This window comes from Pyrgilauda ruficollis, unplaced genomic scaffold (genome assembly GCF_017590135.1).
Source record: "Pyrgilauda ruficollis isolate IOZ18807 unplaced genomic scaffold, ASM1759013v1 scaffold96, whole genome shotgun sequence".
In the NCBI taxonomy this organism is placed as follows: domain Eukaryota; kingdom Metazoa; phylum Chordata; class Aves; order Passeriformes; family Passeridae; genus Pyrgilauda; species Pyrgilauda ruficollis.
In genome coordinates this window covers 1,843,061-1,870,399 of record NW_024531710.1, presented here as the reverse complement: position 1 = coordinate 1,870,399, position 27,339 = coordinate 1,843,061, and the positions used below count along the sequence as shown (strand labels likewise).

Here is a 27,339-nt window from a genome sequence, read left to right as displayed (position 1 = left end):
CTATGCATAATAATCTTGACTGCTGCTTTTACAAGCAAATAAAAACTTCACTGTTTCCACCTGAAATAATCCAACTTGTAAATGGGATTGTTACACTTTCTGTTTCTATGCTCTCACGCTGGTAGCTCACAGTCATTCCAGGAGCTATTAATCCTCTTGGCTTTTCCATCCTCTACGGCTTGGAACTGATGAGATCCCATAAAATGCAGAAATGCCCAGTGATACCAGGGACATTTGTTTTCCTTCTGCTCAGAATGCCCCTCATCTTTTACTCCTTATTTTAAATTGAAAAGGCTGTGGGTTAACCCCTGTCCTTTACACAAACCCCTGCCCACTGCATGTGTGCAGGTCCCTGAAAGGCTGAAGGGAAGAACTGTTCTGTGCTAGTGCAACTGACCTTTAGGAACGTTTCTACAGGAGTGAATCTGTTGTACTCACAGTATGTAGGTGATGACTCCTATGCTCCTAAAAAACAAAGGAGATTAATTGCAGGGGTTCTACATGACCAGTATTCTTCCTAATGTGCAGAACGCACAACAGTCAATAGTAGCTGCAATAGAGGCAGGAGAGCCATTGTGACTTTAGATAACTGCTAACATCTCTTACAGAACGGGGTTTTGAGGGCACAAATAATTTTACACATAGCATCAAGTAATGTGGATATCGGAAGCCTCTGTGTATTTCTACTCAATGGGTACTTACCACAGTGAATAGAAGTACACTTCTATGAAACACAGAGCAGCAGAAACAGGATGTTTGATTTGGGGTGACCTCTTTTCCCTGCCTTCCAATTACACAGGTCTACTCTACATGAAGGGCTCTTATAAATAAAGCTGTCACAAGATCTGCAGGAACACGTTTCCTTCTCAGAGTGCTCCTCTGCATGGACAGTGGCAAACAGCTAACTCTGGAACTGCCATGACTCCAGTTTTTCAAGGTAATTTTGCAGAAATTAAATGTTTATCTTTTAATTTAAAAGAATATATAAAAACAGAATGACAGAACAAAGACTCATTAACTGTGTTTAAGTCTTTGTTTTGTTTTTTTTTAATTTGTCGTGGTGCAATGGATTCTATTAAGAGCAAAATAAGAAAAAGTAATTGTACAGTAACCAGGAAAAGAAAGCACAAACACATTATAAAACTTACCACATGTCTGCAGCTAGTCCAAGTGGTTCATAGTTTACGATTTCTGGAGCTGTAAGAAACATTTAATCAAACAGCAGCAACTGAGGTATCAAATTTTTACCAGGCTGGAGTAGCAGGCCAAGAATTACCAAGAGGGAGAAAGGGGAAGAGGGAAAAGTTAGTTACAGAATACAATGTTTATAATTTTACAGCCCCAATAGGAGTTCAAGTTCACAACTGTTCTGAAGAGATTATGTAAAGTAATTTGGAGCATAATGCAACTCAAGAATAATGGTAAAACAGACATTTTATAGTAATTATACTGCAAATTACAACAAATAACAAATTATTTCACCTCCCAAGAATGCTGCTGCCCCTAAGCATGAGCTTTTGTTTTGTTTCTTAAGTGGTGCCATTATAGCAACTTTGTAAATGCCAGTCAGAAAGAGCCCTTGAGCAAGAGATTGAAATTACTCGCCAGACTACACTGCTATCCATGTCAAACTCTATTATCTTTATAAGAAGCATTTCCTCATTGGAAAACATCCCCATGTAAGACTGCATGCAAGAGAAAAGAGCAAGGGTGGAATAAGCTGAAAAAATTATCTGTGACAGCTGTGTTTAACTGGAATATTAATTACAATTCTCTACCCAGTCCCCAAACAAACTCCAAAATAAAAACTAGTAGAAAGTAGCAGGATTAACCTAAAGTCCAGGCGAGACAGATTAGAATTATGACCAGTGAGGAACAAAAAGAGAACCACATGGAAAAATGTAAGGGGAGATGAGGGTACTCAGCAGGTATACAGTGTGAGGTGGTTTTATTTACAAAGCAATGACAGATATCCATGTAATTGTGTACTCATGTGTCACAATGCAGAGATCTACTTACCCCAGGCACCAAGAAAAAAGATTATAATTTGTATACACAGAGCTTCACAATCTCAATCCTGAATTTACATCTCTAAATATTTATTTGGCAGCAGCTAATCTCACAGGAGTAGCACATCTGGTTTACAGAAAGCACCTTTGCTTACTCCAGAAAAATAATGTAAACCTCTAGATTTAAGTGGCCTTGACAGAAATAAGATTAAAACTACTTCCATCCCTCAATTTTTAACTCTTGACAAGATGTCTCAACTTCCTCTGAAATTTGCAATGTAGGACAAAGGAACGTGTCACTCACCTACAAATTCCGGAGTTCCAAATATATTTTTAAATTCAACTCCATCTTCTATTTTGTGAGCCAGGCCAAAGTCAATGAGTTTGATGTGTGGAATAGGGATATTCTTGTCTAGAAGCATAATGTTTTCAGGCTAAAAATGACAAAAGATATTAATATATTGGAAAGTAACAGAGTTTTCAAGTGATTTTTTTCCTTTGCATATACATCATCATAGAACAAGAAAAATGACCCTGTGCTTAACCATTTACAGTTCTTTTGATTGAGGTAGCAGGCAGCTGAAGCAGTTCAGGTGTTTGCAGATAAAATGCTACTGCCCAGCCCTGAGTGACAGGTGCACAGCACAATATTTTGCTGACAGCAATTTTACTGATCTGTTCTTGGAATTTACACTTCACAATATTTGCCCAGCTGTTTCTATACTGTATTGTAAGCCAATGGAAGATAACTTGGTAAATGCTGAACCTATTCAGGGAAGGAAAAACCAACTACTCTGAGAGACTAAATTCACAGCTGCAACAAAGCCAGGAAAAGATTCAGGATTTACCAGCTGAACAATCCAGAAAATGCAAACAGTTGGGATCAGAGGTCCTAGATCATACCAAGCTAATAAAAGAACATGTGGCATTCGCACAGCATTGTAAGAAAAAGCTGAAGCATGAACTGTGAAATCAAAACTAACATGTTTAACCACACACTTTACTTTTTTTACCAGATCCAACATATTTCATAAAGTGCTTTCTTCAACTAAATTTCTCAGCCTTAGCTACTCCCTACCATGGACCAAATTCCCAGGTTTCAGAGTAAACTATGGGTTCAACTTATCTCCCATGATGAGCTTTAATGCATTAATCTGTCATAACTTAATCATAACTTCAAGGGCAGCAATGAGAGAGTCAGATTCCCTGCTGGCAGCTGCCTGGCTTTTCCACAGCAGAATCTAACGTGGAAGTTGCTCCTGCTAACACATTCTCTCAGTCAGAGCTGCACTGGAAAACAGAGCATATGAATAATTTACTCTCACAGTCATTGGACCAACCATGTTTTATCCTCAGGGTAACAAGCCTGGTTTTCTTTCATCAATCTAGGGCATGTATGTTCACCACAGACACATAAGGTAAGCTTCTTTAGAACAGACTGATAGAGTAAAAGTCACTGTCACTACCTCTTGGAGGACTGTTTTATTCCTTAGGTGGTATAAACCATTATAGCTTCACTGCAGGCAATGGAGCCCTGTCAAGTGATGAGATAATAATGATCCATCCTCCATCTGATCAGATCACTGCTTAAAAATACATCTCTAATTTAACACTTGCTAAACTCCACACCCAGTCCTTTAAAACCCAGGAGAGTTATTAAGTGAATATATAATAGGTCATTTGACAGTCACTGTCACTTTAATGGTTCTTTACTTATGCTTTCTGATTCCTATCTTGCAATTCATGCAACATCTTCAGTGACCACCTAACCTTACCTGTATTAAATATCAAAATTAGCAGCTACAGATCAGCCAAAGCCTAAATCAACATCTTTACCTTTAGATCAAAGTGAGCAATTTTCTTAGAGTGAAGGTAATTCACACCATCCAAAATCTGCTTGATGAATCTGGTTGCTTCCTCTTCACTCAAAGACTCCTTCTGTGCCAGGAAGTCAAAAAGTTCTCCTCCAGAAACCCTGCAAAACACACCAAAAAACAGCCTGTTATCTCCTGCACTGTAATCCATAACATAAATGCAAGCAAAGAAAACTAAAACAGCAAAGAACCTCAATATAGGTCTTTGGGGAATCGATCCTCTGACCCCAGGCTCCCACACAACACTGGTGGTGACCACATGGTGATTCCCTGCTCTGCCTCTTTCAGAGGAAGCTACTGTCAATAACTGCACCACCTGCAAGGACAAGTCCACTGCAAGCAAGAACAGCATGTCCAAAGCCACAAAGACATTGGGTTTGTGTCTTAGCTTCCTCTGCTGGTCCTGTGGACAACAAGGTGCCTTGTAGTTCCAGACTTACACTGGGCATAGTGACTTGCCCATGGATTACTGGATATTTTTTTCACACCTCTCACGTTTTCAGAAACTTTTCTAACCCTTTGAGGCAGGACTCTTCACCTGGGCAGAAGTCACTTAATGCTTTAATTGTTATAACTAAATGCCTGGCAAACAAAAATAAGCTTATATCACCCAGAAATATGTTGCAACTGCTATCTTTAGCTGCCACCTTCTCCTTTCTATTAATCTCAGTTATTCAACCTATGAGACTGTTACTTCATCTCTTGATTTTCTTTTCTAGGTGACACCTGCCAAGGATCTCGGCACTACCATCAGCCTTTCTGGACAGGTTTTGCTGTATCCTGTACAACAGAGAACATGGTCTCCTTTCCATATCATAGTAAGTTTAGAGGCCTTTGTTCAGTAGTACACCAATTACTAGAGACTACTGTGACAAACCAGTACAGAAATCTGTAAGAAAAACCTGGTAGTCTCTTGGTGAAATCTGTGTACAGTGAGCAGGTGACTCCCAGTTATTTAATGATTTCTATTCAGAGTGCACTTAAGCAATCACCTCTGGCAGACACTCCATCCAGGCATCAGGAAGCCAGCTGGACCGGGGTATGTTCTTGTACTTTTCTGGAATGTAACCATGTATGCACACTGTTCTCTCTTTCTCTTTTGCCCTGCAAGATCTCCTTGGTGTTGGTTTCTTAAGCTGGACTCTTTAATCTCCCTGAGGCCAGACGACAGCCCCAGCCCCAGTCCTGCAGAAGCAGGCTCTACTTCAGGAGAGCTCCCAGGCTGAGCCACTTCAGCAGAGCTGTTCTGCTCTGCTCAGGGTGTTCAAGGATACACCTTGGTACACCAGCCTCCTCCTGCTTGGAGGAGACTGGCAACTGCCTTCAGAGCAACCTGCTTTGCTACACAAGCAATGTCAGAAAAAGTTCAGCTGCACAGACTGGAGCGACTTAATTCTCATTCTCTCTTGCTACCTCCAACAGTGGGCACTTAAACTGGCTGGGTCATCTGCCCAGGGCACACCAGGGAGTTTGCCCCAATGGCAACCTCACCAACATCCTGGGCAACCAGCTATGCCCAAGACATGACTGAAGAAACTGCAGCCTGCAAGAACAAGGATCACAGGATATTTACTTGAGAGCTCCTTGATGTATTTACCCAATTCTCTTTAGTTCACACTAACTTTGAATGATGCTAGGGAGGGGGCTTTTAAGCTACAGAATACAACATAAAAATAAAAGAAACAAACAAACAAACAAAAAGATTTAGAGAGCTCAAAGTCTCTTTGTTACTTTATCAACAAAAGATTCGCTTCTACACCACATGAGCATTTAATTTCCTGAAGATCAGAGATGGGCATACATGAAAAACACTATATTGACCTCCAGTCTCTTGAGGTATAGCCTAACACATAGCCTAAGCTGTAGAGATCTCAAAAGAGTAATTTAAAGGAAAACTCAGTAGAAGAGATGTGATGATTTCCCATTAACAAAGACTCAGGCTTTAAAATCAGGCTTCAGTAAACTGTACCTAGAGAGTGGTAGGCGGTTTATTTACAAGATCATTCTTATCCAAGTTATACACCTGAATTCAAAGAAACCCACAACCAAAAGAGATTTAGCAATCCCAAAAGCCAGACATTATGGAATCCCAGAAAAAAACCCACACTTCAAGCACTAATTCCTTTGCAGTAAAACACTCATAACTGCATCAAGTTACATATCAGCCGGAGAGGTTTATTTTCTAAATCAACACCTGCAAATGGTCATTTCTCAACTGTTACAGAATTCCTTCCATCTCTTTCCCTTTTACCATTTCACCCAATATCATGGCAAGGAAGCAAGCAAATGATTGCTTTACTTTTCCTTCCAAGTCCAATAAAAGACAAACAATGCTGCCTTACTTCTTGGACAGAGCTGTTTTGTATACACAACCCTGACACTTACCTGTAGAGGAGACAGTGGTGTATCAATCCAACCTGCCTCCAGGCTGCTTCTGCTTGGGCAAAGCAGGTTTCAGGTAGGGCCCAGGACACAGAGAACAACAAACCCACAGAAAGGTGGGGGGCAAGCCCCTGGACAATGTGCAGAAGGAAAGAGAAGCTGTGTACCTGCCAAACTGTCATAGCAATGGACCTGGCACTCCTCTTGAACAGGAGAACCAGCCCCTGCAGAACTGACCTCTCTGAAAAGAGGAGATGGTTTTTCCAGCACTGTGAGTATGCGAGAGAGTCAACATTTCAGACAAATCCTCTTTTAAACACCAGGGCAGCTTCTTCAATTACCCAGCAATACTGGGGCCATTCTTTTGAAGCTGAAGTTCACTGTAGATTACCATAAGATTGCTTGGCCAGGTGCTGTTACACTTACTTTGATAAACAGCAGGGAATATGAGACTCTGAGAGCAGGGTATCAGAGGGGTATCAGAGGGGAAGAGATTTTCTGTTTACAAAGAGAATTTAATTATCTTTATTAGCAATTATCATCATCCTCAATTTGTATACAGCAGCTGAATGCAGAGGCCTTTATCAGGTCAAATTTCTGTTGCATGCAGAAAATTGCAAACTGCAATATGTTACAGCCTGACAAAAGAACACACAAAATATATCAGGCCACATGAGAACAGGAAAAAGCAGAAGGTAATGAAACAGGAGGTTGCTTTAGCTCAGGGTAGTGACCAGTGAGAAAAAGCGAGCTCCTTCCCTGTCTTCCAGAGCTTGGCTACAGAGACCAACATTTGGCCACAGACCTATACTTCAAAGTTAACAGATGCTCATCATCACTCATATGCCATCTTCCAGCAGTCACACTAATCTCCAGGAATGCTCCCTGACCTAAATGCTGGCTCCCCTAGAGAGCTCCCTCAGGGATAAAAGCCTCGTTGCCTGGATTCCATACACAAGGTCCAGGCTGGTGTCCTAGGGAATATATGGTCTACCTAACTTCAAACATGGTGACTGTATTTCCTGCCCCATACACACTGAAAAATTGCATCACTTTGCATGTAAGGGTGAGGAGGTCCACTTGTCAGCAGGACCTAAATGGCAGTGGTTTGCCCCCCTCATATGGTGGCACAAAAGTAAACAGCTTTTCTTCATTCCCATCCTGCTGCTATTCATCCAACAGTAAATGCCAAGGGATTAAAAAACCTTCTTCCATTGCCCTCCTCCTATTTACTCCTCTAGCTGATCTAAATGAGGAAAATATGGAAGTAATGAGAATGGCTGCGAATTTTGGAAAAGGCTTGATGGCCTCAGATGTAATGAAATAGATGAAAGCAGGAAGAAAAATAAAATGAGCATTCAGCGGCCACTTGCACTTCCTCCAAGGTTTATCTCAGGGCAGCCCTAGGCAGACATGAGGCAATCTCTCCCTTAGTAAACTGTTTTCAAGTTGACAAGATTCCCTGGCTCAAATTCCCTTGGCTAATGTTCAGGTGCACCTGTATCCCCAGGGCACATGGATGAGCTAGGGAAGCTGCTCACCACCAACTTCACTCAGTGCTCCTGACGAGATTTGGGAAGCCCAAGAATGCAACAGTGCCCCTATGCTCCGGCAGCCTCTGCAGTGCTCTCTGGTTTCTATTCCCCTCAGCCATCTCTGCAGGGAAGAGCCCTTACTCACAGCTCCAGGATGAGGACCACGTCTGTCTTGTTCTCATAGATGTCATGCAGCTTGACGATGTTGGTGTGCAGGACCTGCTGCAGAATGGTGACCTCGCGCTCAATCTCCTCCCGGCTCACCCCGCGCCGGCTGGCCCGGCTCTGGCGCTTCTTGATGAATTTGGCAGCGTATTCCACCCCTGTGGTTTTCTCTCGACACTTCTTCACTATAGCAAACTGGCCACTGCAAGGACAAGGGGACAACAAAAATGCTCTTAAGGCTTTTACATGACAGCTTCCCAAATAAGCCAGTCCCATACAAAGCCTGATCCTGTAAGCCCTGAGCAGCACTGCTGAGCTCTACTAAGCTTGTTCTTGGTACAAGAGTGAGGACTGTCAGGACTCTGCAGTCAAAGGTATTAGAGCTTAAGAAGGTAACCTCCTACTGTGTCTGAAATTTAGCAAAACCAAACAATGATCAACAAAAGGAGTTTAAACCTCTAAAAACAGTTCATGTTTAAATGAGTAAGATCTGCCTCAAAAGGTTCAAGTTACCACTACTTCACTCGGTAATGCTTAAGACATTCAAGTCTGCAACACACCACTGGGTGTACTGAAAGAACACACACACATTAAAATATTTGTCTTAAGAATAGTCCCTAGAGAAGAACTCAGATGAATGATAACTCTTTGGAAATGCAAAACTGGCCTCCAGCATACAATTTTCAAATTTTAAAAAAATTGTTTATTCATATTTATGCATTCACTTGATAATTTGGCTGTAAATATAACTAGAGTAAGTGCAGGTTTCTCACTGCACCTTAAGGACAAAGCATTTCCCACTGTACAAAAGAATACAGTGGCTGCATTAAGGTTAAAAGGCATGTTCTTGCAATTTGCTAATAAAACTTTTTTCACTGTGGCTCCTAATGTACTCCAAGTGCAAAAATCCTGCCTTATCTCCTAGGAATTGGCAGCTCTCCAGTCCCAGAATACACATCTAGTATCAGATACTTCCTTATTCAGGATATTATATCCAAACTTGGAAGGAAAAGACTCATCTTTCAGGTAACCATAACCTTTGGCTACTGTGATTTTATCAGATAGGATCTCTTTATAAGAATCACAAACAAACTCATTAAGTGCATCCCCCCATGACTACACTGTATAAGCACTGAGCTGATGTTTTCAATATTATTATATCATTCACTAGCTTGGTAAAAGAGGAATACAAGTACAGTTGGTACTTAAATTATGCAGCAATTATATTCAGCACCTCATTAGGTGCTGTACTTAGTGCTTCATCAAAACAGACATCTGACTAGAGTCTGTCTTAAAAATACAAAGGCATAGGAATTAAAAATTAAGGCTGTCACTTGGAGCTGTCAAAGGCTCCCACCCTACAGCAGAGGCAGCCTCTCATTTCAGAATTCAAACAAATGCCAGGCAGCCTGACATACTTCTTTTAGTCTTTCATTTTCATATATATCCTAAACCCTTCCCAGGAGAGAGGCAGGAATAGATGGGACAAGTGTACTTATCCCTTTAGGAATAATCATTCACAAATGGAATCGAGACCGTGGCCATTTGTCACATGCTTTAATTCATTCATATTTCCCCTGCTTTTATCATTACCTGCAAACTCTAGAGAAATTCCCACAGCAGAATTCCCAAACTTGCCTTAAACATTCTACTAAAAGAGTTTGTTTTGTAGTGCTGAGAGCTGCTTGTGCAAAATGTCACGACTTTCATGTTTTTCTTGTTTGCTTGAGCATATTTTGCAAGACGTGCATCTTGCTTGGTTCTGACTTTCTGAAGAAACATGGTATTAATGTTCCTGTGCTTGTTTCCTTGAATTCTCTCTAGGGATAAATTTTGTCAAAGTTCAGGAGAAAATATTTTTTTATGAGTGCTGATTATGGGAGCAAACACAGTCACTTTTGCATTTAGAAATTCCAGTGATACTGTGGATTTTGTACATTTCTGTTGATGCAAAAGCTTACAAAAGTAATAATGACACAGCATAGGAATTTCTGTCTTCATTCTGCTGTAATCCACTATTGCTCCCCTGCATGTGTGGCCACCAACACACACTGTTGCTGCTCCTGTCCCAGCATTCATGCCATTTTCCATCTCCCTTAAAAACAGGCTTTTGCAGACAACTCTTCAGTTTGGGATGAGGAGAAGAGGTTACAAGTGACAGGGAAGGATACAAATGCTCAATTTCTTATCCTGTGACATTTAAGACAGTTACAATGCAATTACCAATTAATAGCTCCTGGAGGCCCATTCAGCTATGAAACAAGAGGATGCCTCACAGGCATTTTACAATCACAGTCAGATACTTTGGATTCCTTGTCAGCTACAGAGATTGTAAAGTCAGGAGCAAGACAACAGTGGTTTTGTGCCTTCTCATGCATCTGCATTCAGACCATAAGAATCAAACTCTGTCAGCTTCCAAAACTTTTGACCTAGGCTAGGAAAAAAGCAGAAGAAAGGAAAGTATGTCTTCCTGACACCTAAGTTGATAGCACTGAGAAATTAAGCCATTTAGATAATTTCACATGGGGCATTTTACCTGATCTTAGACTTGAAACTGAATTTCACAGCTCAGATATCCAAATTTCAGCCAAAAGACCTTGCCAGAATTAATGGGGTTTAGTACAGTGCTGAAACAAAGATGACTTGGATCACAAACAGAAGTATTTCCAACACATGCAGTATAAGCTCAGAGGCTGACACTTCTGGATGGAGCCTATCTGGACCTCAGTAAAGCCTTTGGCACTGTCCCCCACAGCATTCTCCTGGGGAAACTGGTTGCGCATGGCTTTGACATTGGTCTTTGAAATTTTTTCCAAACTTAATGACGCTATGATTCCTGATTTTTAAATGTTTTTTTCTAACAAGTTACATTTGTTCCCTTCCAGAAATATTTTGGACAGCTGTGCAACAGCTTTGTCAAACACTAAGCATCCTCAATTGTGGAAACAGCTCACGAGTATGAACAATAGCAGCTGCATCCTGTCAGTTATAATATAATTAGTTACAACATCAAATCTGTCCATCAGTAATGATGGAATTTATCCCAGCAATGAAGACAACCTATCATCTGCATTGCTACTATCATGTAGGAGGTTTGTCACTGAATAAGAACACAGAGACAATATTGCTGGGTGGTTTTGGAGTCTATTTTCAGAAGCATGCTTTAGAAGAGCACAAGTTCAGCTCATTTAATCATCATGCACTTCAGGAGAGGATGTGGAAAGGATGTGGGAAGAGTGAAGCGGGACAATCCAGAATAACAGGACAATTTCTTGCTCTTTGTCAAAGTTTCCTTCTAATGCTGGTTCTGGAAGGTAATGCTTTGGGGCAGAATATCACCTGAAAGCAAGAGCAGTGCAGACGCCAGTCTGGAATGCCCCAGTGCCCAGCAGTGCTGCTGCTCCACAGCTTTAGAATAAAGAGAGCCATTAAGCAACTGCTTGCACAAGTATAGGTTTATTCCAGTCTTCCTCTGATGTTCCTGAAACACTGCATACCTCATGAGCTCTTCCCAAAACACTGAAAATATATAGGAAAAGTACTGAGATGACAGTACAGGTTACTTGACTCCAAACAGGCCTTCGGAGGCCCAAGTGGGGAGAAGGAAGCTGATTTTGTCTATCATTTGAGAACAGCAAACCATTTCTTCCCCAAATACCAAACGTATGTTCTCTTTCTGCATGTTCAGTCTATTTCTTTATGTCTTGCTCATATTCAACTTCATTTCATCCATTAAAGAATTCTAAAAAATATGATGATGATGCTTTAGTTGTTAAAACTTGAAATTCCCATAAAAGACATGAGATATGTGAACACATTGACAGATAGACCTTAGACCACATAGAACCACATAGAAATACATTTTCAACGAGTTCATTGAAAAGTAAATGAACCTGGGCAAAGGACAATGCTCTGGCATTCTGCCAGTCAAGAGGTGACACAACTCCCTATATGAGCCTGGGCAATTTACTTAGGAACAGATTTGCAAGGGATTTCAGGCAGCCTCCCACTGACTTTAATAGTAATTCGATTCCTACACAATTGATGAAAAGTAACACCTTTGTCCTTCTGTACCTGTAAAATACAGGCAATACTACTGGAAAATGAAATAACATTATATGGGGTAAGGATACAAATTAATTTCATGTCTCTAGATATCACCAGAAGTGCAATTATAATAACTCATATTTTATTCACTACGTGTTCCTGCACAAGAATACATGACTTGAAAGGAGGCTAAAATAAAACCGAATAGCTCCTAAACCAGTTTTTAACTGCTTAAATTCACAGCCACACTGTGACTGCATGATAGTTTAAAAATACTAAAAATATATTATGAAATCATCCTGTGTACATGCACGAGTTAATGGACATAAACATAGCCACAATAATAGTATTTAGCCAACCTGAACACAGGGCTTCTCTACATTCAAGGCTGGTGTGTTTAGTTCAGCAGAGGATAATTCATTCTCATCCACATCCATTGTTATTATGTCAACAGTTTTGTTCATCATGCCTTTTTGCCACTATTAAATTTGGACTGGTTTTAACTGGTCATCTCAAGCTTAGAAAGTCTGCATCTTACTACTTTTCCATCTTTTTCATTCCTATTTACTTTTCTTGGAAAAATACACTAGTAATTTTATCCATTTATGGTTGGGTTTTTTGCTAACTTTCAAAGCAAAGCCCTGGAGAATTCTTGCTGAGTTTGAGGAAAACATATTTTTCAGGCTTTTTTGGTTTTTTTTTTTGAGTGATTAGAGCAATTGCTCAACCATAGTTTTATTAAACTAAATACTCTCCTCCCTCTTTGCTTATACTTCAGAGATGACTTCTGCTATTTGTAACTGCACTGAGTGCTCTTCCCAGCAGAGAGGACAGGAGTCTGCTTGGAACAACAGTGAGAATCCATTTTTATGCTTTAAATTCATTTATGAAACACAAATGCAAGCCATGCAAGGTACACAAAACATATGCATAAAAGCATATATATATATATGGAGGGTTTTTGCAGGAATTCCATAATCACAGCCATAAAGACGTAAAAGCCTTCTGCGAATTACAATAATTTGCAGTACATTTTATTTTTTACAGACTTTTTGTTTTAGACTAAACTAGCATTTTGGTACAGCAGAAATTTAATCTACACAGTAAATAAATAGGAAGTCAAATAGCACAGCATTTATAAAGAAATTAGGGTAGGATAGTTGAAACAGTAAATCAGAAATTCTATGGCAAGGTCACCAAAGGGAAAGTATCTCACTGCTTGCATTAGGCTTTATGGAATAAAACTTAAAAAAACCCAACTTCTTCTGTTAAATACTCTGATTGCACCTATTGTAAATTCATAAAGAGTTTTAAAAATAAAACTGTCACAAATGTCACTGTACTTCTGTTTAAGCTTCAGATAAAACTGAGTTTTGGTTTACTTGTTTGCTTTCCCCCCTCCAAACAAAATGCAAAGGAAGTGGTTACCTCTCCTAAAGCAACTACACAGAAGTTAAATTACCAGATGCCAGATTATAACAGAATGATCCAAAATTTTTTTAAATAGGGCATTTAACAGGAATTTTGCTGGACTACTACAAAGTAATAGAAAAAAAAAATCAGCTGCAACTTTTAAACATGCTGGTATTTTCGCTCACAACTCATGTTTTACTGATTGTGTAGTGCTCTAGAGCACAGTGACTTTGGGGGGTAAATTTCAATATTCCTGAAGGGAAGTGCTGAGCACCTTTGGACATATTTTGTCTTTGATAAAGTCACTGTCTGACATCTTTCATCTCCATCTCTCTGAACTCACACAAAGGTAACCTACACACCCTGACCCAAGGGTATCTCTGTGTCCAGTGTCAGAAGAGTAAAATATTGACTCTAACAGAAGGATCTGCTTTACTGGTTTAAGCAGAGAGTAGCTCATTTGAAATTCAAAGAAAGTTTGATAAATCTAATGTTTCTGAACAGTGCTATGAATTATAACAAGCTTTCAGTACAGTAATACAATTAATACCTTAACACCTTGTGGGGTCCTTAGCCACGAGTCACAATAAATTGTGCCACCTACTGAATCGTCAACAGCATCTCCTGAAACTGTTAAATGTTTTTGGAAACTTCCCAATCCTGCAGTGGCCACCAATGTGGCCCTTATCACAGCTCCTCCTGATACTGGAGGTGCAGAGTCAGCAGTGAGAGAGCATGAGCCCAGTAGCTCTGACAAGTTCCAGACAGCCTAGCAAGCTTTTTGTGTAATCTGAAGCTCAAGAATAAAATGCATATGGTGAAAAATCTTCCCTGCTTATCAGACTTAGCTTAGCACAGAGCGGCAATGAGCAGAGTGCAGAGGGCCAGGGAAGCTCACAGCTGACTCATGCTCAGCAGGAATAGCTGATCTGATAAGCTGTTACTCTCACCATGTGGAGCAACAACGGGACAGACATAATGTGCATAAGGAAGGTTAGCACATTGCACCTGGGTGTGCAAAGGTCCAAACACACCTAGATATGGTCTGAGAGTAATAGGCCCAGGAGCACATGAACTGTAAGAGGGGAGAAGTATTACAGTCGAATAGTTAAATGATTTCTCTCCTTCCCCATATATCAAACAGATGGAAACTATGCTGACATTTTGTTCAAGACTTTAGGAAATTATCTGTAAGGCCAAAACTGCAAAGAGTTGCTGAAACTCCCATTTCACTGCTCAGCTATTACAACAGGTCTTCACTCTGGTTCAGACTGGTGTAGAGTGTTAACAAGGATTAACAGATGTCACCTGAGGCCTTGACCATCAGACAAGTACCTGTGAGCTCTATTCTGCATCAATGTTAACAATCTGTCCAGTGCTTTAATTTGTCCGGTGCAGTTAGAATTTGAGCTGTCTATTTCATGTGCATTTTTACTCATAAGGAATATTTTTCATTTTAAAGGTATGGAATTAATAATATAGAGAGTATATTTTCTCAGCTGTTGAAATTTCCATCTGCTTTCTACTGCAATGCAAAATGTAAAAAATAGTTTTATTTTTACAGAAATGGCAAAACAAAGATTGGGATTAATATTCAATGTCTTTTCCCTGGGATTAATATTCTGTTTAATATTCAGTGGTTAAATTTGAGCTTTGTGAGAACTACCACAGAGATCATAATGTCTAATTATACTCTCAAAGCCAGACATGGACTGAGGAGATACACTGAGACCATTTCCATCATCAAGGTGGATGCTGATGATAAGGAATGTGTGATTTTGTTACGAAGTAAAGCCAAGGCCAGCTCTTCTCTGTTACTGTAGGTAGAGCAACTTTGTTATTAAGAACAACCCAAAAACCAAAACCTTCCATTTTCTCTCCACTTCCTGTAACAAATGTTTTATTTTGGAAACAGTTAAGGTAGCATTGAAAACTAATAGGGAAACCTGCTAGAAGGACTAAAAAGAAAAAATTCAAGAACAGTGACTGCATCAGAAAGCTGGTAACAATCACAGTGATTGTGACCACGTTCCAGATGCCAAAAGTGTTTCAGCAGAAGATTCACATCCATGAAACATGACTTACAAGATCTGTAACAAGAAACATTAACAGAAGTGCTGGGTAGTCCTCAGGAACTAAATTAACATTTTGCATCAAACACAAAGACCTGCTTTGTGTGCGTTGTAAAGTAAAATAATCCAGAGTTATTCTTCAAAATCTAAAGAACTAATTTAAAGTGCAAACTAATCAAAGAACAGAGTTAAAGTTCATGTCTGAGCAGGCACAGTACTGAGCAATTTCTACAGTTGGAAAAAACATTCCTGGTATGAAGATACTGTGTGGTGTGAGTTAAAGGAACTTTACCAGCTGCAACCACAGCTCTGTTTAGCAGGGAGAGTCCGACTAGCTGGGGCCATGACTTTTTTATTGTACATTTCCAGGTTCCTGCACTGCAAAGAATACCTGGGTTATCTCTGCTTTTTGTTTTCACTACATAAATAAATATTTAGTTACACTGTCAGAACAGTGACTTGTGCCAGGCTCCAAGATCCTATTATCACTGGTAAAATGCTGCATTTGCTGTCCTTTAAAGCTTCACCCAGAAAAGGGGGTATCTCCTCTCTCAAAGAGCAGAGTTAATCCTCCACACACAAGCACAGAGGAAGCAGGAACTTGTAGCTGGAGATGAGGAACTACAGGAGGCATAACAAGCCACTGATGAAAGACGGAGCTTGGCTTTAACCATGAAACCACAGCCCAGGTCAGTAGGGGCTGAGAAACTGGAGGCTCAGTTATGCCCAAACTAATCAACAGAAATCACAGTGATTACTTTCTGCACAAAGGCATTGACTGGCCCAGGAGATGAGGAATGAGCATAGCTCTGAGTTACTGAGACAGGCAAGAAACTGGAGTGGCAAGTGGTAAGGTTGGCCCACATTGTGGAGGAAGGCAGAACCCATTCCCTACAGTGAAAGGACAACAGTGAAGAAAAGGGGGAGACTTCCATGCCCAGAAATATCACTCCAAGGTTTGTCTGTTTTTCTCTGTTAAGTGTGAGTCCTTGCATGCTGCAGAGCTGAGCTGCAGGAGCAGGACACTGGCCCAGGACAGCAATGCCAGGCCCACACAACCCTGAAGAAGCACACTTTCTCAATGGGCACTGTTACAAAATACTTCAGGAAAAGCTCCATGACATTTCCTACCCTCAGCCCCAACTTGGCATGTAACAGTGACACTGCCCAGAAGCACAAATGTCAACAGCTCTCACAGCCTGGCTGGCACCACATTTAGGTAATAGATTAATGACTCTATGATATATCCTTTTATAAATCACACTGCACATCTCAAATTCCAGTACCTACCACCACCAGCAGTGTTTGCTAATACAGCTGGAAAGGGCTCCTGCACGTTTGTATGAGACTATTTTGTTCAGCAAGCCACAACTACCCATCCAAAACAGAACTGAAACATTATACTAAAGGCTTTCCAGTGAGCTTTACTGCTGCCACTTTCCTGGAAACTATATCCCTAGCTCAGCAGGACAGTTCTTTCTCTGGGCCTACTCTGCCCTTGATTTAAGGCTTTCCATTCTTGGTTGTCTCCAGCTGTCATCTCCCTTGCCACAGGAAGCAGCAGTTATTTGACCTGCTGCATATTCCCAAGAAGACAAGTTAGTCTTCACTTCTGCACATTTTTCAAGGAGTATTTCCACTGATTTGTCATGCCATTAACGTCTCTGCAAATGGCTTAGGCCAGGACCTTCCTCAAAACAGTCTTGTTAAAGCCGTATTATTTCTTTATAATGTTGAAATTTGCTAAATTCACTTTAGAGAGTCCTCTTTTTAAGCTTCCTTTCAGCTATGGCTAGAGAATCTCAGTCCCCACAGACTTGAAAGCGACTGATACTGTCTTGAGGGAAGCAACACAATTATATATGTATATTTGAAGTATTGCATACATTCAGCATAGGCCATGCTAAGCTTCCCAAACAGAGCTGCTATAACAAACAAGGCCCTCAGCAAGTTGTCTCTAAGGTCACATGCCTGAGAGATTGCTCCCCGTGTGTACCCTTGGGAGAAGTTGAGCAACAGAGGTTGGTATAAGATTAATATTTTAAAGACTGAGGGAATGTTGGAGCTAAGCAGCTGGTGAGAGCACACAGCTGCAGCCGTGGAAAAGCTGCTCCCTTCTCTCACACCCCTGCCTTGGCACACGAGACAACTGCACTGACAACTCCCTCTGAGCTGCCTCCAGCTCCACAGGGACTCCCAGGATGATCTGGCTGGGCAGTGCCCGCCCACGCTCTCCGTGCGCAGGGTTTTACACAGCAGGAGCTGGGGGCTTTGCTGTGGTCACCCTCAGTGCTGCACAATGCTGGGAAGTGCCTCCTTTCATCACCAGACCAGAGCTCAGGCTTTGCAGTCTGTGGTGGGAGCAACCTTTCCTGAGTGCTGTGCAACGATTTCAATATAAACAGGTGCTGGCTCTGTCAGTGAGATACTCTGTTTTATCTCATGCCTGAATCCCAGCTAGAACAAGCACTAGGCCTATGTTAACAGCTAGTTTTGTTCTCTAGAAGTGACAAACTCAGTGAGGAGGACAAGAACAGGATAGACTCTTCACAGATGTTGTTTGAAAACATTTATTTTGTGACTTCTGCTGCCAAAATGATAATAAGTGAATCCTTTAACCTACCTCTACCTGTCAGTAACTAACAGCTTGCTGCAAACCGAACTAATAAAAGGCATCTACAAGTTCTAAGGGCATCAGTCAGCACTGGAAAAGATCAGTCACTGAAATCTGTCCAGCATTCTAACTTCCTTCTAGCAAAGCAAGATACCATTTGTCACTGGCCCCCAAAACCTGAAAGTGAAAATACACTGACTAAAACAGTGTGACACTATACATGCAGCCTGAAAAGGAGGAAGGCTGCTGTGACCATACAAACCTTGACCAGCCCCTCTGGCTGATTCAAGAAGCAATGGCCAGCCTTCGCCAGATTGTTTCAGCCACACTTCTCCATTGAAAATCCCCAAAATCCATCAGCTTGGAGAATGACGTTCATCATCTCAAAAGATTCCCAAAACCAATTCAGAAAACAAAGTAAAAAACTACTCAGTCTCCCGTTTCTCATTTTAGTAGTTTGACTGTTTAACCTAGGATCTCCTTGGTTAAAAACCACACCTCTTACACCCTGCATGCACACACTGAATTTCTTTACTGCTCAGTGTTGTCAGGTTTTCACTGTCAGACTGATACTCTCCATACTAAGCAATACCTAAAAATAAGCAGTTACAGGAAATTTAATAGTTATGGCCTTCCTGAGAGGGAAGGGAATGGAAAAAAAATTAACAAACAAACTTCAACCCCTCTCCCCTTAGAAGAAGTCTTCTCAGTAACTCTAAAGATTAAACAGCTGAGAATGAAAAAAATAAAAATTCTGCATGGACACAGCATCAACTGAGGTGTTTTAATGGAGCTCATTAATGGCCCTTAAGAAAGGGTGATGGCACATACACAGTCGTGAATCAAAACCAACTGCCAGACATTGGGAAAGAAGCCAACCTGTGTACAGCCCTAATTTAGCTATTTGCATATTAAAACAAAAAATTAGAGGGTTGGATGCTGAATGGAAACCAGCCATCCTCACCCAAATCTCTGTATGTTGCTGAGAGACTGGGTATCCAGTACCCTGTGGTATCCAGTTCACAAACCCAGCAGTGTTTAAGCACACGCTCATGGTTAAGCGTGCTAACAGTTGGTAATTACACCTGTAATTACCAACTACCTGCAATGTAACAGGATAAGCCTTTATACATTAAAGGCTATCAACAAGCATTAACCAGTCCAACTGAAGATTTGAGAGGTAAAGCCTTTCAGGAATACATGCTCCTTTTTTTTGCAGGCACATATGAACATGTGATGTCAGTGCTTGGAGACAGCTGAAAACAACAGTGCTGTGAAGTGCTGCTCAAAACAACAGAACAAGTGAAAGTGCCATGTCTGTGGTGACAGCACCACAGGCTCCTGGTTCCCAGCTGGCTCTGAGAATGGGCACGTGAACTCAAGTCTAAAGCATGGACACATCTACAAAAGACAATGCAAACATACCTTTTGTTGTCCTAGTTGCAAGAAAAGAAACAGAAAAAACAGTTAGCACATTTAATCTAAAGAAAAAAAAAAAACCACAAAGAATTCCTATCCAAAGTGCAGTCTTTGTAAAGGTGTGTGTTGCTATTGTAGTATATTGTAAGTGATCTAGGCTATCACACAGAAGGAAGTAGCAAATATCCTCATGTGTCAGCTTTTAGAATCACGTGGTGTCACCAGTATGACCTTACCTTCCCAGCTCTTCCCCAATTTCGTAAATGTCCTCCACCTGCTGTTGCTTGAAGAAAGCCATACTTGGTCTTTCATTGATACTCAAGGATGATGCAACTAGAATATTAATGAAGAATGACATTCATTACATCTTGCAGGAGGCTAAATCTCAGTAACATACATTTGTGGTATAGGCACTTTGGATCCATTGCAGCTCATTCATGGCCGAAGTTACCACTGATCAATCAAAATAACTAATTCAGCAGTCTCAGCCAAATAATGAGGGCTCAAATCTGGAAGGAGATGAGCACCTTTAAGTGAAGGGTATTCTTGGCCACCACTGATGTACCCAAGAATACAACTAACTGGAAGCACAGAACACACCAAGAAACACAAACGTGATGAAAGGAAAATGAATTAATAATTTGATTACGTCCTGGACAATAAAGCCTACACACTACACTAAAAGGAGCAAGCACAAGAACTAGCATTACAGACTCCCTCAGACAGATCCTCAGCCAGGGAGACCAGGAGGCAGAGTTTCCTTTTTTTCAGGTCAGGCAGTGCTCCTGAAGCACACAGGCAGGACAGCACACAGACATTTGAACTGCTGCTGGAAAAAAAGTGTCGATTCCCTCTCCAGAGCTTGCAGTACATCTTCTATCACACACAGTAGGTGTTTCAAATGAGAAGAATACCAGCAGCATCTGCTACAGGTGTTACTCTGTGTAACTGTGCAGTTTGTTTCCTGAACACAATCTTTTAAACTGATCATCTCTGTGAGCTCTGACAATACAAGCTTCATACTGGTGCACTGGAGCATCTGTGCATTACACTGGGCTGCTTCTGGAAGAGGAGCAGATGAGAACTCACATTATTCCTTGGGATACACCTCCACAGCAATGTTATGGTAACAGAATAGATCTGAACAGAGTAATTGGCCAGTCAGGTCATGAACTATTTGCTGTTTCCTGTGGAGATGAACCTGGCAGTACGCCCAATGTCCCAAATATCCACTGTTTAGATCAGAACATGTAAAACAGCTGTAAGGCTTCTAGCAGCACAATAAAAGCTAACTACATTGAGACATATAGTTATTCTCACACATCTCTACACTCAACAGCATATCTTGTCAATGTAATGTGCTTTGCTTTATGAATCCCGGACGCTGCTTCCTTCAGATGCACGGGGGACTTCCAAGTTCCTTATCTCTGTACAGCTGCTGCAGATTTTTCAACTGCAGTCATTGGTGCATTTGTGAAACATATTTCACAAGCAAAGAAAGCTCTATTTTGATCCTTTAGAAAGAAGTTCAATTCAGTGTTACAAAAAGATTCAGCAGACCTATAAAACAGGACTAAGTATCAAAGAGCAATTGGAGTATTCCTGACAAACGGAAAGGCACGCAAATTGAAGACTTTTCTCCAACAAAAGCGGGTATCGTGAGCAGAAAATACATTGTAAAAATCTTACAATTCCTCAATACGTACCCAAGCTGTCGTCATTCACTCACGTCAGAAAAAAGATTGGTTGCTTTGTTTGCCCCAGTCCTTTTTACAAACCACTGGCTTCTAATACATGGGTGGCATGTTGAGTATCAATTCCTTTCCAAATACACTCCTTCTCTTACTTCAAAAGAACAGAAAGTCCCCTAGTGCTTCTACATAAACATATTTTTTTAGTTGACGTTAGCAAAACCTACACATTAGGAGAAAAAAATTCTTTGATTGTTTTATGTCAATAAGAAGGGCTACTACATCAATCCTTACAGCCACAGATGATGTCAGATGATGAGGAGTATTTCAGTTATACATCAGAACTGCAACCTGTGCTCTCTGAAGGTGTGTATCTGCACACCTCTGGGGTGACAGGCATGCTGTGGTGTGACACAACTGACCTGCAGCTGGCACATGACCCAAACACACTCATTTCTGCCATATGTCAGAAGTGAGCATTTCATGACACACTTGCAGGTGCCTTGGCGGAGGACAGATGCAAGGCATTCCTCACGTGCTCTCGAGAACAGCATTGCTGGAGGTCTGCACTGCACATGGAATAGCTCAAGGTCTCTGAGGCTGCTGCATTTCTATTAAAACACCTGCTCAAAGCCCAGTTTCAGAATCCAGCTCCAGAGCTCTGTAATGGAGACAAACACACCTCCCTTGCCCTCTTGTATAACAGTGTTTTAGCAGTGATCTCCCTTGTCAGGCTACCCACGGCAAACGAGAACCCACACAGGTTGTGACACTGAAGCCCAGGATAACCACCACACTAATAAAATACATTGTAGAAACCAACACTTGCATTGGTGAGCATGATGCACTGCAATGTGTGTTCTTATTTTTCCACATTCTATCCTGGCTTTGTTGATATTTTCATAGTTTTTCAAAGTGAAGCCAGGTGAACTGTTCTGTTAACTCTGTTGCTCAATAATTTCCTTCCCAAAACCGTGTTCATGCTTGGGATGAAAATGTCCATTTTACTTTTCAATGAAAATAAGCAACTCAAATTTCACTTTGTAAGCAAATTATGAAGTGATAAATGCAAAGTGAAAAGTACTTGAAGTATTCTTCAAGCAACCTTTCATAATCTCACCGAAAGACCACCAACCACTATTGCTCAGATCTTGAAACTACAGTGAATAAATGCTTCTGTCATATTTACAAGAATGAAGACATCTCTGAGCTATTTGATCCTTACTAAGTTTATATAATATTGTTTGCTACTGTTCAAAGCAGAATTTTCTTGTGTGTTGGCTGCATTCAGCCTTTACAGACTTCAAAAAAGCAAGCGAAGGACAAAGCCAAGCCTTGCTGAAAACCCAAACCTTTTGCTCACCCTGAATTGCAAAATTACATTCTGAGCACACACAAGGACCAGAAAATGCCCAGGTAATAAGAGATGCTGCTGAGACTTGCCCAAAGATTGTAAATCCCTCAAGCTGACTACTCCCTTCATCAGAATCCAATCCATCAGAATCCATGGTTATAAACAACATTAATACAAACACACTTAAAAAGTCATTGTTTTAAGAAAGAGTTCATTGCCATTCAGAAGAGCAGGTTAAAAAGATCACTTTGAGAGTGGGGAACCCAACCAAAATGCCTCTGTGAACATAATTACTTTATGTTTGATTGACAAGTTCACTCATTTCCCAACATCCTCCAAAGAACACAGCTGATTCTGCAGATGAGTAGAATCCATACAAAAATAACCAGGAAATTCTTATCCCTTCTGCTGATCTCTTAACTTACACTCATTTCTGCAGAGGTCAAAGCACTAAGTTAACTCTCCCACAAAGGACCCATTCAAGCCCAGAGCCTTGTTTTTGAAGCCTGAAGACAAAACTGCTGCACGACGTTCAGACCCGCAGTGGTCTGATGCACTGGTGTTTCCCATGTCTATCACTTCATGTTATCCTATCCTGCCTTCCACACGTATCTCTCCCTGGCTTTCACCCAACAGTCACACTCAGCAAATGCCCAAAATAGATCATACACTTCATGACCCAAAGCAACTGTCATTGGCGCAGCACAGGAGGGTAAGCCAACAAAAGATAACCTTCACACACTTAAAATTCATCTGAAATAGAAGTGCCATTCACAAGCATAGATGTTGCCTTTCTCTCACCTTAGGAAACGAAGGTGATCTCCCTTTCAAAGATTTCTTATACTGTAAGGGTTTTGTTGGACACCATTTACAAATACAGAGCACAAGTACATCAGAGCAGGAATGAGAGCCTTATTTTTTTTTCTAGTCAGGTGGTGATTTTTCTTGTGGTGGCCAGCGAAGGCAGGCAGAATTAGAGATGGACAGACATTCATCTTGGATTCAGACAAAAAAGTTGTTCTGGATCTGAGGAAAAAGCAACAGCCAACTTTTTTTCCTGATACACACCTTATGCCAACACTTCAGGGGCATGTGCCCAAACAATATCACAATCCAGTGAGTCAGGGCCATTCCCATCACTTAAGAGCTGCACCAGAATTCATTAAACCCAGGGCAATGAAGGTATCTGCTTCAGTGAGTTTTGAATCAGACCAGAGCTCAATTGCTCCAAGGCAAGCTCAGCAGAGGAGATGAGCTTCTGTGTCATTTCAGAGAACATGCCATGTCTATTCCCCAACCGTCCCACACTGGGCCCATCTCTCCTCTCCTTGTCTCTTTGCTCTGGGATTCCTCACAGTGAGCATTTTCATATGAAGGCCAGCTTCTACTCAGCATTTATATTGCTGTGCTTCCATAATTATACTCCATAGTATAGTACAGTATAAAAGCATAATACTTCATAATAAAAACATAATATTTCACCTTTATTGCTTTATCCAACTCTCCTTAACACAGGCAAAATATAACAAGGCAGCAAAATATTGCTTAACCTGTGTGAATGATTTTGCTATAGACATGGAACAAAGCTGTAGCTAACCTAGAAATAGGATACAGACTCTGAGATGGCAGTTTCAGGCACTAGAAACATGTCCTGGCTCATCTCTTCACATTCTTCCTAAACTCTGCCCTACCATAAAACAGAATCATTTTTACCCTAAGAAATCAGTTTCCCACTGTGATCTAAGGCATATATTTACACACACATCATGGGGGCTTTACATCAGTACAATCCCTGGGTAAAGACAGTCTTGTTGCAGACAGAAGAGCCTTTTTAGTGAAGCTTGTGCTGTGTGTAAAGGTCATGGATCTACAGAAACCCACTCTTCTGCAGAGAGAGACAGAATCCCTCTCAAGAGGAGCAGAAAAAAGTAAGTTCTATTTCTCTTCTCTAATTAAGTTTTCCCTGCACAGGTTAAGTTATTAGCCTGCCATTACCAAATTATGTGACAATCAGTGACTGGCTTGTACATGTCAAACCCACGTTAAATGTCCACCCACCAGTAAACAAGAGCAGAATACAGAAATCAGAGGTGAGAACAGGTGTTGGAGCACTTCCCTCGCCAACAGCCTTGCATTTTTTTCGCTTAGGGTTTCTTCTGTCCTAAGGAAACCAGTTTCAAGTGACTGAGGTAACAGCTGACTAATCTGACTTTCTCAAGTACATCTGACATGAGCTGTATCATTAAACCCTTTGCCAAACTCAGAAGCATTCCCCTAGCATGTTTTTATATTACAAAACATTAGTTACACTAAACCAAAATCCCAAACCCATTAGAACAGACCAAAGTAAAAACATCCTGTATGAACTGTTTTATGATACTGAAAAATAACCAAAACCAAATCAGAATCAAAACTGGACTGTTTTAAATTAATGATCTGGAAAATGAAAAAAAAAAAAAATCAGAAAAAAAATCCCACCAAAACAAAACAAAACAAAAACAAACCATTAAACAAATTAAAGTTATATTGTCTTCTAGTTTTGGTGTTTCATGCTAAAACTAAACAGATTTTTATAACCATTAAAGTATTTTCTTCTTTCACTTTCCTTCTTTTTGTCACCTTTCTTTCTCTTTTCTCCCACAAAAGACTAAGCAATTCCAACAGCAAAAAAAAACCCCAAACAACCCAAGTGTGTTTTACCCTCTGCTTTCAAATAAGCGTAGCACAGTTCTATCAGTTCCAGCAAACCCTTATTTTCACTGAAACATTTTCCCGTCAAAAAACAAAAGTAGCCTAAAAATTCTTCTGCCAGGAAATTGGGGCAACTATTACTACCCGTGTGTCTATAAAAAACACAAAGCACACTGACCATCTGAGCATTCAATCCCAGTGATACAGAATCACTGCTCCTGCCACTAACTCTCAAGGGCGCCCTTTGTGACCTCCCAAATTTACCCTGCAGTAATTACACGTGTAGCAAACGACCCAAGACTATTTCCAAGCCTCCGCTTCAAGCACACGTACAAACACATTGGCTCTGCAGCTAATTCCAGCTCCCAGCTCCCAGCCCAGGCCGGCGATGCCAAAGCCCGGCGTGCTTGAGCGATGAGCTGGGTGGGAGCACAGCCTGGACGCCCAGGGCGCAGGGAAGCCGCAATGCCAGGCACGCTGGCATGGCACGGGCACAGCCCTGCTCCCCGTACCTGAGGCGCCTCCGAGGATTACTGCTGCTCATCATTCACATCACTGCCCCAAAGACAAGAGGGACACCTCGCCTCTGCGATCTCTGTTTCTTGCACCAGCAATTGAAAGGCACAGGAAAGTCTGAAACCAGCTGATGTTTCAAAACAGGGGTCAGAGATGAGCTTTGCCCTCTCGCATTAAGCAGGTGAGCACTGCGACTCACATCTTCCTTCCTGACTGTCCCCTACACTCATGCAGGCCAGCCAAACCAGTCCCCTCACGGTGCTGCGCTGCCCCAGGACCCCTCGGCCCACGGGCAGAGGAACAGGTGTAAAGAAACCCAAGTGAAGCTGCTTGAGGGAAAAGGCAGGAAGAAACTTGCGGATAAACGATGGAAGCTGAGCACAGCATTCGCTGAATGTTCCCGATGGCCTCGGACAGGAACAGCGCCAGACCGAGCGGCATGCAGCACCAACAAGGGCACTTGTGGAACCGGCCCCTGCGGCACCTGACCGGGGAGAAAGGACAGCTGCTCGCGGCGGGGATGCTGCGGGGAGCTGCCTTTGTCCCCGGACGGCGGCTGCGGGCACACACAGACACCGTGAAGAGGCCGAGGGTCCGCACACCCCCAGCTCCGCGGGAGGGACTCGCCGCCGACCCCGGAGCTGCCCGGCCAGAGGTGCTGCACAGCCGCGACACCTCACAGGCGGGACGCGGAGCGGGAGCGCCGTGAGGGCGACTCAGCGTAAGGGAGACCCAGAGGAACATAGAGAAGGGAACCTGCGGAGGCGCCGCCAACTGAGGGGGCAGCGCCCACTTACCGCGTCCGCCGGGCTCCGTGAGCGCGCAGGGCAGGGCCGGGCCGGGCCGGGCGGAGGAGCCGCAGGGCCCCGCCCGCCGCGGGCCCGGAGGAGGGGCCCGGCTCCGCGCTCCGCCCAGGGCAGCCCGTGAGGGGAAGGCGGCGGTGTCGGGCTGGCTGCGGGGCGGACGGACAATCGCTCCGGCCGCGGCAATGCTGTCTGGTGGCAGTGTGGGGCCGATGCAGCCTGCGGGGCACCCCGCACCACCACGACTGTAGCAGCCCTGCACTGCCCCTAATGGGATGCAGATACCTCAAGCTGGGCCGGTCCAAAGCTTTCCAGTCCAACACAGCTCACCCAGGCTGACTGGGAAACATCTCAGATGTAGAATTCCTTGCTTTAGTACATACAAGATATGTGAAAGCAGTACTAAGAAAATAAGGCTGAGGAGGCCAATCCAATGTAGAGGCACTTAAGTTGTACAAGCTTTGTTTCTGTATTCTCTACAAGCCGAAACACAAGCCTAGATTTGGTTACGGTGTGGTCTGAAACTCACCATTACCCAGTGAAATTGCCCGTTGTTTCAAGAGACCACTGTGGCAAAGAACAGCACAGGCTGCCAGACCTCACCCGTGCAGCTCAAGCTGCATTCACATGCACTGCTGTAACAAACCTCTGCCATCCTGCTTCCCAAGCTGCTGTAGCCCAAGTGCTGCCTTCCAACAACGACATTGCTCATCTGTTAACTCTCCCATCATAAAGACATCCCCAAAATCCATAA

General features: G+C 42.1%; 1 protein-coding gene across 4 annotated transcripts in view; it reads right to left on the bottom strand.

Annotated features, from left to right (window-relative positions):
• DAPK2 (death associated protein kinase 2) overlaps positions 1-27,339 on the bottom strand; it is a 47,677-nt gene that overhangs the window by 13,545 nt on the left and 6,793 nt on the right. For 2 of the 4 annotated variants that reach the window (XM_041489791.1, XM_041489792.1), the window contains exons 1-7: positions 26,580-26,645; positions 19,767-19,863; positions 7,946-8,167; positions 3,846-3,984; positions 2,314-2,443; positions 1,149-1,197; positions 439-465 (exon numbers count right to left, since the gene is read on the bottom strand). In XM_041489791.1, the coding sequence (XP_041345725.1) occupies positions 439-465; positions 1,149-1,197; positions 2,314-2,443; positions 3,846-3,984; positions 7,946-8,167; positions 19,767-19,828 (629 nt within the window). In that variant the 5' untranslated portion in view covers positions 19,829-19,863; positions 26,580-26,645. Of the gene's footprint in view, positions 1-438; positions 466-1,148; positions 1,249-2,313; positions 2,444-3,845; positions 3,985-7,945; positions 8,168-19,766; positions 19,864-26,579; positions 26,646-27,339 lie in introns of those variants that run through there. The other 2 variants (XM_041489790.1, XM_041489793.1) reach the window with 2 other exon arrangements.